Below are 16,702 nucleotides of genomic sequence, written 5' to 3'. Positions count from 1 at the left end.
TGATATTAGCCACGGCAGGCGAGACAAGCACCCTCGGGCATCTGTCTGATACCTATCTGCAGCACGTACTCAGCACTGCTCCATATGCCCTCATTGATCTTGTCTTGTAGTTCCTCTTGACATCCGATATCTGCCATGAGCAGCACTGTCTCGAATTCGAAGTCCAATATCATTGCAACAAGATTGCCCATCACCCAGCCGTGACTGGAAAAATGCCGTCTTGCCATCGTCGGAATTCCCAAAGGTGCTTAAGCCTGTGCTGTACGTTACCGAGATACCCGGTGTCGCAACTTGAACTGGTGGCGGCTGCGTGTCGCAGCTCTTGCAGCGTGCCATCATCTCACAAAGTCGGCCTCCATCGTGCGCGCCTAAGCCCAGCAGGGCAAAAAGTATCACGGCCAGGCGCGAAGTTTGATGCTGAGGTGTCTTGAGTGGAGCAGAAGAAATCCCATGCCGTCTGCGCATGCCCTGGTCAAATACCATCTCTGCGCAAAGCTTCAAGTAACAGTACTATATCTTTTCGTTTCCCTTCCATTCCCCACGTTTCAGCGGCGCCACCCCAATCTTCAGGGATCTGCTCCCTCCTTTTTGCTTTCTTTCTTTCTTTCTTTCTTTCTTTCTTGCTTGCTTTGTAATGGCGATCCGTGGATATCTCGAAGACTCACCAGCTGACTGCAGGCAAACCTGGGCGCTATTAGTACTCGAGGCACTTTGCCAAAGACGAAGACGGTGGCGTGGAATCCGACCCGGGGGTAGGGGGCTTGCCGAGAACATCAAACGAATGCTTGCTGACAAGTAGGGTCTCTAGGCTGCTCCTGCCTAATATAAACAAGACAGGCAAGAACCGAAACAGGACGCCGGCAGAGACGAATCACTAGATGATCAATGCCATGTCCGAGGACCCTTGATCGACACTGTCCCCCCCTCAAGGTTCAGTGACCTCACCCGACCCAGAATTCGGACTGTTCTCAAATGCTTCCATCTGCCGTCCCACGAGGCCACGAGGCACTACAACAGCGTCGTGACGGGAAATGTGCACCTACCACACGAGGTACGGTGCGTCTGCATCTGCGTCTCGGCGGGAATGGGTGCCGCAGGTGCCTGACCCAGTCAGTAGCCCCTCGGACTACGAGAATCAATACGTCCGGCGGGAGTTATGCTTTCCTCGTGGTACCGAAGAGCGCCGCCTGCCCGCTACCTGAGCTGTTCGCCCAACACCACACATTTAGGGCGGCTTCGCGGGCCCGCACTTCGAATGGCGGGTGATCGCTACACTGTACAGCACTGTACGGAGTGGGAGTGGTTTACTATGTAGTGGACATGGACAAGGAATCCCACATCCTGGAAGGTTGTGGAGGTACGGCAGCTGCAGAACACGGGCGGAACTACCGTGGTACACTAGTCTACGAGGGTAGCTGGCGGATATTGACTGTGAGCAGACCAAAAAAAAAACAAAAAAACAACAACAAAAAACACAGCAAGAATACATGGTACAGAAAGTGGAAGAGTATTTAATTAGTGACTGCTTCGCGGCGACCGAGGCACGGCAAGGTGGTACTGAGGTTCTCTGGGTGGTGTTCCTCCAAAGGTGCAGCACGTATAATAGTAGTACACTATGTACACAACGAGGGTCGGGGGTTCCTGAGTCTACCAAGACCGGGACCGGATCAGCGTCACGGCTGGAGGAAAATGCAGGACAGACAGCACAGGGGGCAGACAGCAGCCCCAGCGGGTGGACACAAAGGAGCAAGTGAGGCCGCGAGGAGAAGCCCCCTCGGCTGCGGCTGGATCACAAAGCTCGCCTGACACCGGGAGGTGGAAATGGGTCTCCAAGGTCCCAAGAAATCCAGAGATTCCAGACCCAGGTCCAAATACCACTCTGCCCCTCCTGTACAGCTCCGCCCCCAGCCCCAGCCAGCCAATGCCCCAATGCGAACCTCTGATGTCGCCGTCCGTCCCAAGCCTAGCGTAGCACTCCTCACCCACCACTTGTTCCTCGCACAAACACACGCCCGTTGCGCTCTTCCACATACTGCAGGTCACACACGCACACACACACACACACACACACACTCACTCACTCACAACGCACCCAACTTTTTTTCTTGTGTTGCTCTTTTGTGATCCGCTAGTCGCCAACATTGAGAGGGGCCCAGCATTCCTGCTGATGTTTCCGTCCATGGCACTGTCGGCGGGGCTACACGTAGCGTGGGCAGGTCAAGGTAGATATGTTCCCATGCGAGATGTGGAGGACGAAACATGGCAAGGACGAGGCACGGGAAAGCGAGGTGCCGTGTCCAAGAAAGAAGGAAATAAAGAAAAGGGAAGGGAAAGATAGCGAAGGGGTGGACTGGCTTCCCCCAAGAATGGACGGGACGGGAGGGAAGGAGCGGCATCGGTCTACCTGTACTATACTCTGACTCCGTAGCCGGCACAATGTGTATCTCTCTCATTCTCTCTGTACACCAATACCAATACCTTTTCGTCCCCTTTCCTCTTCTCCTAGGTAGGCTCATGGTCCCAAACAACTCCAATCTTCACCCCATGCTCGCTCTTTCTCCCCGCGTCCGCCGTCTACCTGCCAGCTGCCAAAAAGCCCCTCGCCGCCTTTCACCTGCCGCCTTGCGTCCCTGTATTATGCCCGCGCCCACCGTACCGACCTAGCACCGCAGCGCCTTGCCTTTGCGAGACCATCCCGAACCGGTCCAAGTCTAAACCGAGCCAGACAAGACCAGAGGAGCGAAGGAGGACAGGAAAAAAAAAAAAAAAAGACCGAAAGAGAGACGCAACCCGAACATGCGCCAATACGACGTTCCCTTTCCTTGACTCCTCTTTAGACATCGAGATCCCGATTTCCCATACGGCGTCTCGATCCAACTTTCCCGATCCACGTACATCAATCAACACACTACTCACTGACTGCTCCACGACCAAAACGCGATACCAGCAAACCCGCCTCGTCCCATCTCATTGTCAGCCCGCTGCTGCGTCGATGCGCCTGTCCGCCTGTCCGCCTGCCTCGCCGGACCATCCATACCATCCATACCCTGCCTTCCTCTTTGGCTTCGGACGTGGCCCTTGCCTTGCTTCGCCTCGCCTCGCCTTGCCGTAACGCTTGACGCATCGCGTCGCACCTGGCACTGGACTTTACCCTACCTTACCTAGGTAGCAGCCCTCAATCAACACCACCAAGTACACCAAGGCCGCGCATCTCGTGCACCGCACGTCGTGTGTGGTGTAGATTGCCGGTAGACTGGATTACATTTATCCTCATCCTGGTAAATCCCATCTTTTCTTCCCGTTCCCGCCCCTTCTTCTGCCCGCGCTACGACTGTGGTTGATTCCCTTACTCCGTCACGGCTGCCGGCGTGGCTGCTCTAGCTTTTGAAAGCGCGCGGCAACTGCACCCGATACCCTGTCGCAAGGAGCTGCTTGTCACTTCCAGTCTGTTGCCAGTGGCAGCAGCGCCATCTGCAGTTGCATTTGCAGTTTCTCTTCGTCGGTCGTCAAGTCGCCTTCCCCAACTCTTGTCCCCCCAACTCTTGTCCCCCCCTCTCCGCCCTCCTCCCCCCCCCGGTCGCTGCACCTGCACTGTCAACCCAATCCCACCCCCGTCACCGTGCCTCCCCCCAATTCAAAGCCGCCTGTCCCAGTCGTCCCCGTCGCCGCCAGCCTGCCACCGTCCCTTCTAGACTCCATGCTTGCAGGCCTTTTCCCCTTCCTCTCAATGGCCCCGGGCCCGTCGAATCCTCGCTCAATCGAGATTCCCGCGCCTCGGTCGCCAACCATCCTCACCCCCGGCAGCAAGGTGGAGACGAGGCCCCATCTCCCTGCAGCCTTTGTGATTCGCTACCAAGCTCCTCCCCCCTACCGCTGTGCCTATGCTAGACAGAGTTAGTTGCTACTTGCCCGTCCATCATCCCACAGCGCCTGTGCTGCTGCTGGCTTGTTGGGCGGCCTGTGCCTGCACCTGCACCGGCAACCCACAACCGCACCTGAGCCTGTCCGTGTCGTCTTGTGTTGTGTGTCCTCCTTGTCCGTGCTGGCCTGGTGCCTTTCACTTTTGCACTTGCCTCAACTCTGTCTCCGCTGTCGCTAAAAGGGAATCACTCTAGTTTCGGCAGGGGAAGAGAACCATAGAGCTGGAGGCACGAGACGAAAATTTCTAGACCGGTCCGACTTTCGCGGCCGCCGTTCATCCTCAACCCTTCCTCCCGCGCATTCATGCCGCAGGGCGACGATCGCTTCCCACAACCCACCATACAATTGCTTTCGCCCTCGCCCACCTCCCACCGACCCTATCGTGCCTCGGGATACATCGCCGCCCCTACCATCACGACGACGACGACGACGAAGACGACGAAAACGACGACGGCGAACCCTTTTGCCGCCGCCGCCGCCGCCGCCGCCGCTGCTGCTGCGACACCCGAGGCCTCTGCCTCCGTCTCCCCCACCGCCTCGACCGTCAACCGCCAGGCCCCGGGTTCCCAGTCCAGCAACCCTCGCTACCATCCTGCTTCGCCAACCCTCACAAACTTCAGTCCGGGAGGGCAATGGACAACGCCTGACATAAGTCGTTATGGTTTGACGTATAGCGACCCAACTTGCGATCCTTCATTTGACGCCCTCTCCACGTCCCTCTTGACGCCCACATCAGATCCCACCTCCCCGACTGTGAGATCGCATACCGAACCATCCCACCCGCCAAGGTATACAACAACGTCGCAGGGCAAGCGCCAGTCGGACCAAGAGTCGGGCGCCGCGCAGACACAGCCCTCGCCTCTCAAGAGGCCGCGGACTCGCCTGGGACCGCCTCGGTTCATCTCCCTTCCCAAGCAACCTCACCCTTCCGCCATTCTGGCGAGGCGAAACCAAGGGCTCATCTCCCCTCTCTTCTTTTCCTCCTCCAACCGACGACAGATGCCCCTCGACCGAATCCTCTGCCCCCCTCAGACGCCGCAGCTGTCCTGCTGGCCCGTTTGAGGGAGGATAACGAGGGAGTCCACACTGTTCGACTCCCCCGCGGCACCGTTCATGCGCAAGGCCCAGCCAGATCCGGCAGCACTCCGGGGAGTAGTAGCTTGTCTTCGTCCGCAGATGCGACGATTACGTCTTCTGCAAAAAGTCCAAACAGCCAAAATCTTCCGCAAGGACTGCAAATACTGAGAGGAGTCGGAGTAGTGGAGCTCCTGGAGCAGGACGAGCGTCCGACCTTCATCATCGATCTTGCGAATCCAGTCAACACGCAAAAGTCGGGACTGCACTTACTCTATGCCAATGCGGCACTCCGGGCATCGGCGGGCGTTCTGGAGCTACTGTCTGTGGAGGGCGAAGACGCCGTCAGCAACCCCGACTACGTCCACTTCAAAACATGGGCCACCAGCTTTGTCTTGAACCACGAGTCGCTGGACGTGTGTCTTCCTTCCCACAGCTATGGTGGCATCACATGGACCTGCTCGACTTTGCGCAAACGTTTTCGCTTCGTGAGCGGCAATACGAGCGCCGTATCGACCGCTCCCGACTCCCCTGGCCCTCTGGCCGAAGAGTCTGCCGTTCTTGAGCAGCGGAGCAGAGGACCGACACCAAACCAACCGTCCACCGTACCCATGGACGATGAACCCGATTACTTTGGCGACATCGAACCAGAGTCTCATGATATCGACGACACGTCGAATGTGACCGACTGTGTGATGAGGGACAACGGCGAGAAGTACCACTCCGACGAGTTCACTCAACAGGTGTTTCAGGCAGCCTTGGCGAAGCCGTCTTTCGACTGGACCCGCATTCAAGCCACTCCAGATCTGGGCGACCACATCCTCTTTTGTCGAAATACCGACTGGGCGTCTACGTCCCTGGGCCCCATAGAGCAATGGAGTCCAGAACTGCGGACCATGGCCAATATGATCATGGGCAGTCCTCACCCAGCTGCCATGTACTGGGGAGAAGACAACATCATCATCTACAACGAAGCCTATATAGAACTTGCCGGCTCGAAGCACCCGAAAATCATGGGCATGAGGTACCAAGACGCTTGGCCAGAGATATGGCACGATCTCGAACATCTTTTCAGCAGCGCCTGGACAAACGGTCAGTCAGTCATGAAGAACGACAACCAGCTCTTCATCAAGCGGCACGGATTCATGGAGGAGACCTTCTTTTCATGGTCTATTATTCCGCTGCTGGGCAGTGATGGTGAGGTAGTTGGACTCTACAATCCGGCATTCGAAAACACCCGTCGCAAGGTCAATGAACGTCGCATGCTTACGTTGCGTGAGGTTGGCGAGAAAACGGCCGCTGCTAAAGACGTCCGGGGTTTCTGGGCACGAGTAAAGGAAGGGTTAGAATTCAACGACGTGGACGTGCCTCTCGCCCTCATCTACTCGGTCAAGGACGACAATAGCGAAAGCGAAGTGTCTTCTATGCACTCGGGGAGCATAGCGCATCCACCATTGCTGCACCTCGAAGGCAGCCTAGGCGTTCCCGAGGGACACCCAACAGCCCTCACTCATCTCGACCTCAAGTCTTCAGATGAAGGCTTTGCACCCTACATGCGGCAGTCCATGACGATGCAAGGAGCACCCATCATCCTATCGTCAGAGGCAGGCAACCTCCCGACCAAGCTGCTCGAAGGTCTCGAATGGAGGGGCTTCGGTGACCCGTCAAAGACGATTGTCATCCTTCCCGTTCATCCCACCACAGCCGGCGAGTCTGTCGTTGGTTTCATCATCTTGGGCACCAATCCCCGTCGGCCGTACGACGATGACTACCAGCTCTTCATCCATCTCTTGTCGAGACAGCTAGCGACGTCGATGGCATCGGTCGTGCTGTTCGAAGAAGAGATCAGGAGGGGTCAGAGGGCTGCTCGCCTGGCCGCGCTGGATCGTCAGGAACTACAAATGGAGCTGTACCTGAGGACGCAAGAGGCGGTCGAAAGCGAGTACAAGTTTACGCGAATGGCGGAATTTGCGCCGGTTGGTATCTTCATTGCTAACGACAAGGGACTCATCAACTTCGCCAACGACATGTGGTGGCAGATCTCCCGACACCCGAGAACAGAAGACAGCGTCAATACGTGGATGCAGAGCATCAAGGATGAAGATCGCCCGGGTGTCGAGCGCTCTTGGAGGAAGCTCATTGAAGAAAAGGAAGCCATGACGATCGAGTTCCGCTTCAAATGCAGCCGCCAAAACGGAGTCAACACTATTGATACTTGGGTGTTGATGAGCGCTTTCCCCGAGCAGACCGAGGATGGCAACCTCAAGAGCATCTTCGCCTGCATCACGGACATTTCGCCCCAAAAATGGGCCGAGGACTTCCAGAAACAGCGCAGGGAAGAGGCAGTCGAGCTCAAGCGCCAACAGGAGAACTTCATCGACATCACGAGCCACGAGATGCGCAACCCACTCAGCGCCGTGCTTCAGTGCGCCGACGAAATTGTGAACAGCATCGCCGAGTACCGCTCACAGCAGCACGACGACAAGCAGCTCGAGGTTCTTCTGGAAGGCTGTACGGAAGCCGCTAGCACCATCAACCTTTGCGCCAGTCATCAAAAGCGCATCGTTGACGATGTCCTAACCCTGTCGAAGCTTGACTCACAACTTTTGCTAGTGACTCCGGTCGACTCGCATCCCGTTACAATTGTGAGGCACGTCATCAAGATGTTTGAGTCGGAGCTGAACACACACGAGATCAAACTGGAGTTTACAATTGACCAAGCCTACATCACTCATGGTGTCGACTGGGTCAGGCTGGATCCGTCAAGGTTGAGACAAGTCCTGATCAACCTCATGACCAACGCCATCAAGTTCACGCAAGGCCGCGAGAAACGTCTGATCACAATGAGGATGAGCGCGTCCAAAAATATCACCGAGGTCACAGAGAAGGGCGTTTCGTTTTTCCCGACCCGTAAGGAGGACGTTCAGGCCTTGACTCAAGAGAAGGACTGGGGCACTGGGGAAGAGATCAATCTCCACTTCTCGGTGCAAGATACGGGGCCGGGTTTGCGCGAGGACGAGAAGAAGCTTCTGTTCCAGCGCTTCTCCCAGGCTTCCCCCCGCACTCACGTGCAATACGGCGGGTCAGGCCTCGGGCTCTTCATCTCGCGGATGCTGGCCGAGTTGCAGGGTGGACAGATTGGCGTCGTCTCCGAGAAGGGCATTGGCAGCACCTTTGCGTTTTATGTCAAATGTCGCAAGACGGCAACGCCAAGCTCAGACTCGGCGACCCTCTCAGCGCTCAACCTGGCCCGACCCATCAAGAGCGGGACCGCCTCGGCTCCGTCCACGCCTCCGCCTACAACTCTGCCCAGGCGGGCGTCTCACAAGAAGCCGGTCGTCGCAGCGACGCCGCTCTATGACGTGCTGATTGTGGAAGACAACATTGTGAACCAGAGGGTTCTGCGGAAACAACTCCAGAACTGCGGCAACAACACCCACGTCGCGAACCACGGGGGCGAGGCGCTCGACCAGCTCAAAAAGTCTCGTTTCTGGGCCGGAAAAGAGGCCGAAGGATTCGACCTCAGCGTTATCCTCATGGACCTAGAGATGCCGGTCATGGATGGAATGACGTGCGCCAAACGCATTCGTGAATTAGAGCGGGCAGGAACTCTTATCTCGCATATACCCATCATTGCCGTCACGGCTTACGCGCGGCCAGAGCAGATCGAGAGCGCGAAAGCCGCCGGTATAGTAAGTTGTCTTTGGCTTAGTCCGCCACGAACCTGACTAACATGACTTCGCAGGACGACGTGATTTCCAAGCCCTTCAGAATACCAGACTTGATGCCCAAGATCGAGGAGTTGGTTTCAAAATACAGAACATCAACCACTGTGGCATCCGGGGCCTCGACTTAAGCAGTACTGGGCTCCGGGGGGGGGGTCTCTTTCTAGAGCTTGCCAGTTGCACGCTGTTGTGTCACCAGCATCAAGGAGCCCGTGGATTTGGACCTCGGACCGGAGTTTCTGAGATGGACTCTTCTGTTTTACGCTAGCGAGAGCTTGCTGTTACGCCAGACGTGTTCGGTGAGGAGGCATTAGATGAACAGCCAGAAAGGCGTTCAAGGAAAGGGGAACAACCGACCCCTAAAAAAAAACCTGGGAGGGTGGATTGACTTTCATGTTTCATGGGAATTGCATTGATACGGAGCGAGAGAGAAGGAGCAAAGCATTCGGAAGAACAGGACTTGGAGTACTGAGGGGTGGGAAAGCATATGAACGAAGACGAGTCACGGGCAATGTACGGGGCAGCAGACCCTACTGACGATGAACACCTTACGTGTATCTTTTGATACTTCCCGACTCGGAGTATACTAATGTGAAGATACCCAAGAAAATTCAACGTGGTTCACCAGGTTGCAATGTGCACGTTATTGTTGCCTTGGGCTTTTGGCCATAAATCCGTGGCCTGAGGCGCAGGAGGTGCTGGAGTTGTTGTTTCTTGCAAAGGCACCTTCGCTTAGCGACTTGGTTACCCCGAAGCTAGGCTGGTCCGTGTCCAGATGGATTGGCGCACATGCCACTCGATAGCTTACGTAACGAAGATTTTTCTCGAGGCAGCTCCTTGGATCGATCAGTTCAGCGAGGAAGCTCATAACTCTGTACAGACAACGATCGCGGACCTGTCGCCCCAATCCGCCCAAAATGCACCAGCAGGCTTTGCGATCGGCCGGCAGCCGCATAAAGCCAGACGTCGTCGCCATCAAGACGTGCATCCGAACCTTTACCACCACCCAATTGCGCGCCGCAGACGAACCCTCCTCCGGCAACAAGAGCAGTGCCAAAGCTGCCCCTTCCAAGAGAGCACCCCTATCGACCGGACGAGAACGATCCCGCGCCGCCGCTAGCGAGATTGGCCAGCTTCTGAGAGGCGGGCCAAGGACCGGCGGAGCGAACAGCAATGCGGCCGCCTCCGAGGCGGGCGCCGGGGCGGGTGCGAAGCCCAAGGTCATTGACATCAAGAACCGGCCCAGCCGCGGCGGACTCGGCGGTCCCGGCGGAACAAACTTTGTGAAGCTGCCGCAGGGCTTTGGGCGTGGCGGGCGCGGAGGCCCCGCCGGTAGTCGCGGGCGCAGTTTCCCCTCTGGGTTCTCGGCCGGAGGACCTGGCCGAGGCGGCTTCGGTGGCCGTGGCCGTGGTGGCCCCGGCGGACGGGGCGGTTTCGGAGCCCGTGGAGGTGGACGTGGAGGAAGCGGTGGACGCGGAGGCCGTGGCGGCGTGGGCCGCGGGGGACGCAGAAGGGAGGGCGAGGGCGAGGACGGCGCCAACGAGGCGGAGAGGAAGGCCGACCGCGCCTCGGCGTACGAGCGCTTCTTCCGCCCCGAGACGGCCGAGGAGCACACCTACGTCCGGGCGCGCGACCAGGGGTTCCTGCCCGAGCCGTTCAAGCCCTCGGTGAGCGTCGAGGGGCTGCTGGGCTTCGTCCCGTCCATGCCGATCGCCAGCTCGTCTTCGGCCGTCGCCGCCCCCGGCGCCGTCATGACCTCCCTCCGCGAGGTGGCGGGCGGCAAGCACTACACGCCCGACTACTGGTCCGACACGCAGCACACGGCGTCGGAGCTCGCGTTCCGCGGCAAGGGGACCTACTTCTTCAGCGACCTCGCCGAGAAGGACAAGTTCGTCCACGACGTGCGGACGACGCCCGAGGACGCGGCGAGCACCGACGTCAACGCCGTGCGGGCCGCCAAGCTCGAGGAGGGCGCCGGCAAGGCCGTCAGGGAGTACGTCGTCGACCGCGTCGTCAAGGGGCAGCACACGCCCGCCAAGTTTGTGGAGCGGGGCAGCCGGGACCCGGTCAGCATGGCGAGGGAGTCGCATCTGCTCAACGAGACGTACGGCGCGGGCGACGCGCGCAAGTTTGACGGCAAGATTGCGGCGTTGGTCGCCAAGGGGAAGCCCACTGCCGGGGGCAAGGCCGCGAGGGCTTGAGGACCCCCCTCATCCCCTGAAGCGGTCATGACCGCCACGCCACGCAGAGGGTGAGCGAAAGGAAGAGGACGAGCATTGTAGGATTAAGGCGAGGGGTTTTTGAAAAAGACAAAAATGTTGTACATTTAGATCCGAAAGTCTCTTCTACTGTACACTACAGACTGGACGTTTCGGAGACTTTTCTGCATCACCTTGGTAACACGGGAAAAAGATTTCCTCCTTTTAAAAAAAAAGAAACATTCATGTACACGGTACTCCCATACCCACGGGTCCTTTAACCGCGAGAGGGAGATGGGCAGAACGGCCAGAGGTGACTCAAGCCTCAGCCCTGGATCTTCCGGACGGCCTGCTGCTCCGCCGCGTCGACGACCTTCATCTCTTTATCCTGCAGCTTCTGCAGCTCCTTGTCGGCGCGCCTCTTGAGGTCCGGCACGATGTCCGTCTCCTTCTGCCACTTGGCGTGCACCTTTTTGCGCTTCTCCGTGACGGTGCGCATCTTGTCCCTCCACGCCTGGGCGGCGTCCTTGGCCCGGCGCACGACGACATCCTTGTTGGTGGCCTCGACCTTGAGGATGAGCTCGAGCTCGTTGTCCGGGTCGCGCTGCGGCTGCTGGTTGAAGTCGGCCGAGGCCTGGACGGCGGCCATGACGGGCTTGACGTAGTCCTTTTCGTGGAGGAGGAGGGAGACGGTGCGCCCGCCGGGCCGGGGCACGATCTCGGCGAGCTCGCGGAGGGGGTAGGTCGTCGGGTCCTTGCGGTCGGGCTGGACGGTCAGGGCGCCGATGGCGTCCGGGGAGAAGCGGTCGCCCGACTGAAGCTTCTTGAGGATCTCGGTGTGGTGCGCCGCGAGGGACGAGAAGCGCGAGGCGACGTCGGCGAAGTTGAGGGGGTCGGACGAGTCGGGCTTCGGGTGCTTGGAGCCGGGGAGGTCGTCGTGGTCGGCTTCGTCGACGGTGTGGGAGGTTCGGGAGACGACCTCGGCGGAGTCGTAGGTTGGGTATTGCGGGGCCTTCTTCTTCTTCTGGAGAGGGCTCGAGTGGGAGAAGGAGCGCGCCGCGAGGGGGGCGGTGGTTGTTGTCGTCGCTTGAGGGCGAGCGTTGGATGCTGTGATCAGGCGAGCGGCGATCGGCGCCCGGGTTTGGCTGTGTTTTTTGGTCAATTGGGGTTCTTTACATGGGATGGAGGGCACAGGCTACCTTCGCGCAGCTGGGAGGACGCCATTAGCGCCCCGTAGGAGGGAACTGGGGGCTCGGAGACCTCGCATGGTGTTGTGTTGTGGTGTTTTAGTTTCTTGTTTGCGGCAGAGCTGTCGAAGCTTCATATTTTGGAACCATTCAATGTGACGTACCTAGGTACCTTGGTACAAAACTCGGCTGGTGGGTCCCGCGGAAGCCGGCCCCGGGTGGAAGAAAAGTGTGCCGGTCGCAAAGTCAATGCTGCCCAAATACCGCTCCAAAACCTCAAAACAAGACTTATAGAAGTCGAGTCTTGATTTGATACAACTCTGATTCTTCTGATGAAAAACCTGAGAGAAGTAATGATTAAAAAACTGAGGGATGAGTAGTAGCCGGCGAAGTGGCGCACTAGTCCTTAACCTCCGTGGTGGGCCGTCGGGTGACAAAAAGGGGGCTGCTCAACAGGCTGCTGCTTGCTGTCAGCCCATCGCCAGCACTTCCAGCATTTAAGATATGCTAAGTGAAGAACATGCTATATAGAAGACTCTCTGAATTATTTAATGATATTTATGTTCTTATTTTAAAGGGTGTGTTGTCGTGGGTTTGTGGTCAATATCTGGAGAGTATGGTGTTGGGGATGGCACATGGGTTCGTCAACTCCTTGATGGATCGATCAGATATCTATAAATAGCTTAAGTTCTCCAAAAAAATACATCAAATAACGATGGCTTCATTTCTCTACTTCCATTTACGCTGGAAGACAGCAAGCGTTCGACCTGGTAGGTATGGCGTGCTATAGTTTATTCCTGACGGATTTTCTTGGTTGCAGATGAGCAAGCACTTCTATGGTGATTGCACAATCCAGACCATCTCGCTTCAGTTCCCTACGCGAACGCTTACCGAACTAAGTCTCATTCGCCTTTGATCATGCGAAATATCTACCATTAAGCTTATTTTCCTCATAAACGTCGTTGATAACTAGAAGCATTCTAATGTCAACCAGGATGTATACCCATCACTATCCACTCGTTCCCAGCACCAACATCGTCCTCCTTCGTCAACATTGTAGGTATACTCAACCTACCATTGCTTTTCTAAACCAGTGCATTTGTGTGTTAACTCAGTCTTCCTGGTTAATTTGATTAGCAACCCACACAGACTCCGACAAAGGCGTGACGCATGACAATAATTCAGTTGTCATGAGAGAACTGCAACATCCAATCAAGTCGTCACTCGTCTCCTGGAGGGAGAGTGCTGTTACTAGTGGCCAAGGACGGTTGCTGTGATAGGGGTCGAAAAAGCAAACATGGCCAAACCTTGCTTGGCTGTTTCTTCTCGCATTATTGTGAAGTAGGAAGACATTACTTAACATCAGTTATCTAACTAGAACAGGCCAAGTAAGCACTGGTCTTCACGGTAAGACCCAGAAAATAGGGAGTTCCTTCGAGAAAATGAGGATGAGACATGCTATGACAATGATCGTGGACTTCGTAATAGTATGAACTCATGGAAGATTGAACTACGCCGAGACGGGGGTGTTGATGGGATTTCTTGTGAACGGCCGGGAAACTCATCATTGCAACGGGGAAATTTCCAGAGATTTTCTCGGCTAAACACCCTTCGATGAATTTGCCAAGGTTGTTAGGGTGAGTAATAGCCTCAACGAAACAACAAATCAGGCTTGGTCGATTGGCCCAGCGGTTCAAGGCATCTGCTTTACACGCAGAGGATCGCAGGTTCGATCCCTGCATCGATCAAGAAGAATTCTTTTTGTGGCATGTAGGGGGAATGAAAATTGCCTAACGTGTTCCAATACAAGGTCAATAATTACTTTTGCGACCGAGATTTATCATGGAAGACGTATCTTATGCTTTTTTCGCAACTGCATTCAATTGGTCTTCCCAGTAGCACGAGGACTGATCGCGGAGGAGGAAGGGGGGTTCTAGCGTAAAGTGCAGAATTACTCGAATTCGAGTCTGTCTGTCATCGCAAAGGATCGCAGGTTCGATCCCTGCATCGATCATGATGTTCACTTTTTGCACTGGTCAGTGGTGTTGAGTTTCGCGACCTGCTACGTACCGGAGTCACTGCTTTTACGACTAACTACTATTGAGGAAGGAATGCTAGCTAGAGTTACCTAGTTCTTTCCTTACAACTGCATATTATTGGTTTTTTCTTCGTCCGCGAGATTTGTTTTGGGCGCGCAAGGTGTACTCGTTCCGGCGCATCTCCCGTTCTTAGCACCACCTGCCGCCAGCCAGCCGCGCTTTTTCAAAAACACGCGACGTCAGTGGAAGGCTGCGCTTTCAACCACCGCCAACTCCGCCCAATACCCCCAACCCCGAACCCGCCAGAATGGAGATTGAGGTCGACGAGGACCTTTTGCGGACGGTCGCGACGGGTGGCCAGATGGACTAGTACGTGAAACAGCTTACATTTCTCTTAATTCTGTGCTCATCTGCTAACCGCGAGACGCAACAGCGGTCTGTGGCCAGCCCTGTCGCAAGGAATCATCTCGAGGCTTGATAAGGTACGTCCGCCCGTCCCCCAGCCAGCTTCGAAAAGACCAGCCCGTCCGAACAACCCCCATGACCGCACATGTTTGGAAACCTTCTGGGTAGGGCGCGCTCACCAGTTCGCATCGCGAATGTATAGATCGCTCACAATGAATTTCCCATCCCGAACCTGCCCACCCCTCCTCAACCCATTAACGCGTCAGGCCAACAACCACGACTCCTCTCGCCGCTCCCTTCCTCCTCCATCGAGCCCGCCAGCAGCCTGCCCTCGTCGCAGGACGCCGACAAGGAGAACAGCAAGCCGAACGCCCCATCATCGTCAGCGGTCCCCGCCGAAAACGAAGCCACCAACACCACCGCTGATGCATCTGCGGCGGCCGCCGCCTCGGGGTCTCTCCCGGCCCAGATCGCAGCCATGCTTGACGAGATCAACTCCGTCCTGTCGACCTTCCCCAAGTACCCGCCGCACACGATCCAGCGCCTCGCCGAGCTCGTGCTCGAGCCGCGCCGGCACTACCGCCACCTGGCCTCGTACCTACACGCCGTCGACCGCGTCGTCCACGTCACCAGCGGCGCAAACACCTACCCGCTGCCGCCCGCCATACCTGACATGGCCACCATGACCCTGCTCTCCAACGGCAGCTCCAACGGCCAGGAGAACCCGGCCGCAGCCGTTGCCTGGAGCAACTCGACAAACTCGGTCGCCTCGACCGTCGGCACGGACGAGGCCCTTGGCGGCGCCCTACTAACCCCGATTCCCTGGCTCACCCGCCGCCCGAGCCCGGGATCATCCTCGCCTGGCTCCTCCAACGGGGGCGGCCCGGCCGAGATTCGCACCGAGTCGACGGAGACCATCGACGGCCCCAACGGCGTCGGCAGCATCGAGACCGTCAGCGTCAGCGTCAACGGCATACCGTCCATGGGTGCAAGCAGCAGCAACCGCGCGATAACACAAGGTGAGTTACTGCGACAAGAGCAGGAGCAGGGCGTCGTTCCAGTCAACCAACTCGTGCGACAAGCAGAAGAAGCACAACACGCCGCGGCCCTGCGAAGCGGGGACGGCGGCAGAGCCGGCAGCCCCGAGAAGCAGGAGCAGCAGAAGCAGGAGCAGCAGCAAGAATATGCCGCCGGCGCTGCTGCAGCTGAAGAAGAGAACGAGGTTCCGCACGCTCGCGGACCCGAGGAAATTGGCGTCGGCGATCTTGGTCCGCAGAGCGAGACGACGAGCTTCGTCGCTGGTGGGCCCGGCGTCGAGATGCAGGGCATCGACGTCGAGGCCGCCGTTGGCCGGAAGGCGGAGCAGACGCACGCCACGCCTCCGTCCGAGGACGCGGAAAAGGAGGACGCCGCCGCCGCCGCCGCCGCCGAGGACGCACTCATCGAGGCAGTCGCCGACGACGCGGCGTCCGACACGAGCGTCACGTCGCATCCCAAGCGCGACGCTGACGAGGAGCTCGACGGCATGGCGAGCAAGAAGGTCAAGGAACACGACGGCGACGTGGCCGGGGACGCGTCCGAGGCCACGGTCGGCTCGCCGACGAAGGGGGAGGAGGATGGCAAGGAGGAACCGGCGGGGGAGAGGGAGACTGAAGCCGCCGAGGTCACGACTGGAGACGAGGACAAGGCCGAGGTCAAGACGGACGAAACTGCGAACGAGACCGAGACGAAAACGGGGACGGCGGAGACGGAGAGCTGAGGAGGCTGTCGCGCACTATTGTGGAGAGGTGTTGGGAGAGGCTATGATACCATGAACCGCTCGCTGCTCGCTTGCTTTCACCGACTCCTCGTTAAATCCCCCCTATCGAGTTCATTTTCTCATCATTGAGTGTTATGGGTATTCACGGCGTGTTTGGAATTGCATGAGGTGAGATCAGGTACGAAACGTAATTGGGCGACCCTTCACGTAGAATGGGGGGGGGTTCTTGAACCACAACGTCACAGCATCAAAAAAGTTGCTTGAGAATGAGAGACGTGTGAGTGAAATTCAGTCTTTGCTCATGAGGTCTCATCACGCAAGCTCAAACGCGAAGGTGATGGCACATGTAGTCCTCTCGACTACATGGGTAAGTAACTACGTGGGGGAAAAAGAG

General features: G+C 57.3%; 4 protein-coding genes and 1 non-coding gene across 5 annotated transcripts; 4 read left to right on the top strand and 1 right to left on the bottom strand.

Annotated features, from left to right (window-relative positions):
* Positions 1 to 4,224: 4,224 nt before the first annotated feature.
* ColSpa_03276 (hybrid signal transduction histidine kinase K) lies at positions 4,225 to 8,851 on the top strand (the record flags this gene model as incomplete). The annotated part of the gene is made up of 3 exons (XM_049269488.1): positions 4,225 to 4,674; positions 4,710 to 8,687; positions 8,741 to 8,851. 3 exons carry the CDS (start codon positions 4,225 to 4,227, stop codon positions 8,849 to 8,851), a joined length of 4,539 nt encoding a protein of 1,512 aa, XP_049125445.1.
* Positions 8,852 to 9,637: 786 nt separating this feature from the next.
* On the top strand, positions 9,638 to 10,921 carry ColSpa_03275 (uncharacterized protein; the record flags this gene model as incomplete). Its single annotated transcript, XM_049269487.1, has 1 exon — positions 9,638 to 10,921. One exon carries the CDS (start codon positions 9,638 to 9,640, stop codon positions 10,919 to 10,921), a length of 1,284 nt encoding a protein of 427 aa, XP_049125444.1.
* A 322-nt stretch (positions 10,922 to 11,243) lies between these two features.
* ColSpa_03274 (uncharacterized protein) lies at positions 11,244 to 12,185 on the bottom strand (the record flags this gene model as incomplete). The annotated part of the gene is made up of 2 exons (XM_049269486.1): positions 11,244 to 12,063; positions 12,118 to 12,185. The coding sequence occupies 2 exons, from the start codon at positions 12,183 to 12,185 to the stop codon at positions 11,244 to 11,246; spliced, it is 888 nt and encodes a 295-aa protein (XP_049125443.1).
* Positions 12,186 to 13,779: 1,594 nt separating this feature from the next.
* On the top strand, positions 13,780 to 13,853 carry ColSpa_tRNA_092. Its single transcript has one exon. It is a non-coding gene; the product is annotated as a tRNA-Val (tRNA).
* Positions 13,854 to 14,451: 598 nt separating this feature from the next.
* Positions 14,452 to 16,308, top strand: ColSpa_03273 (uncharacterized protein; the record flags this gene model as incomplete). Its single annotated transcript, XM_049269485.1, has 3 exons — positions 14,452 to 14,513; positions 14,578 to 14,626; positions 14,752 to 16,308. The coding sequence occupies 3 exons, from the start codon at positions 14,452 to 14,454 to the stop codon at positions 16,306 to 16,308; spliced, it is 1,668 nt and encodes a 555-aa protein (XP_049125442.1).
* Positions 16,309 to 16,702: the final 394 nt, after the last annotated feature.

The sequence above is a fragment of the Colletotrichum spaethianum genome (genome assembly GCF_022836535.1).
Source record: "Colletotrichum spaethianum MAFF 239500 DNA, contig06, whole genome shotgun sequence".
NCBI lineage: Eukaryota > Fungi > Ascomycota > Sordariomycetes > Glomerellales > Glomerellaceae > Colletotrichum > Colletotrichum spaethianum.
Note: the sequence above shows the minus strand (reverse complement) of the source record. Positions and strands in the feature narration are given on the sequence as shown.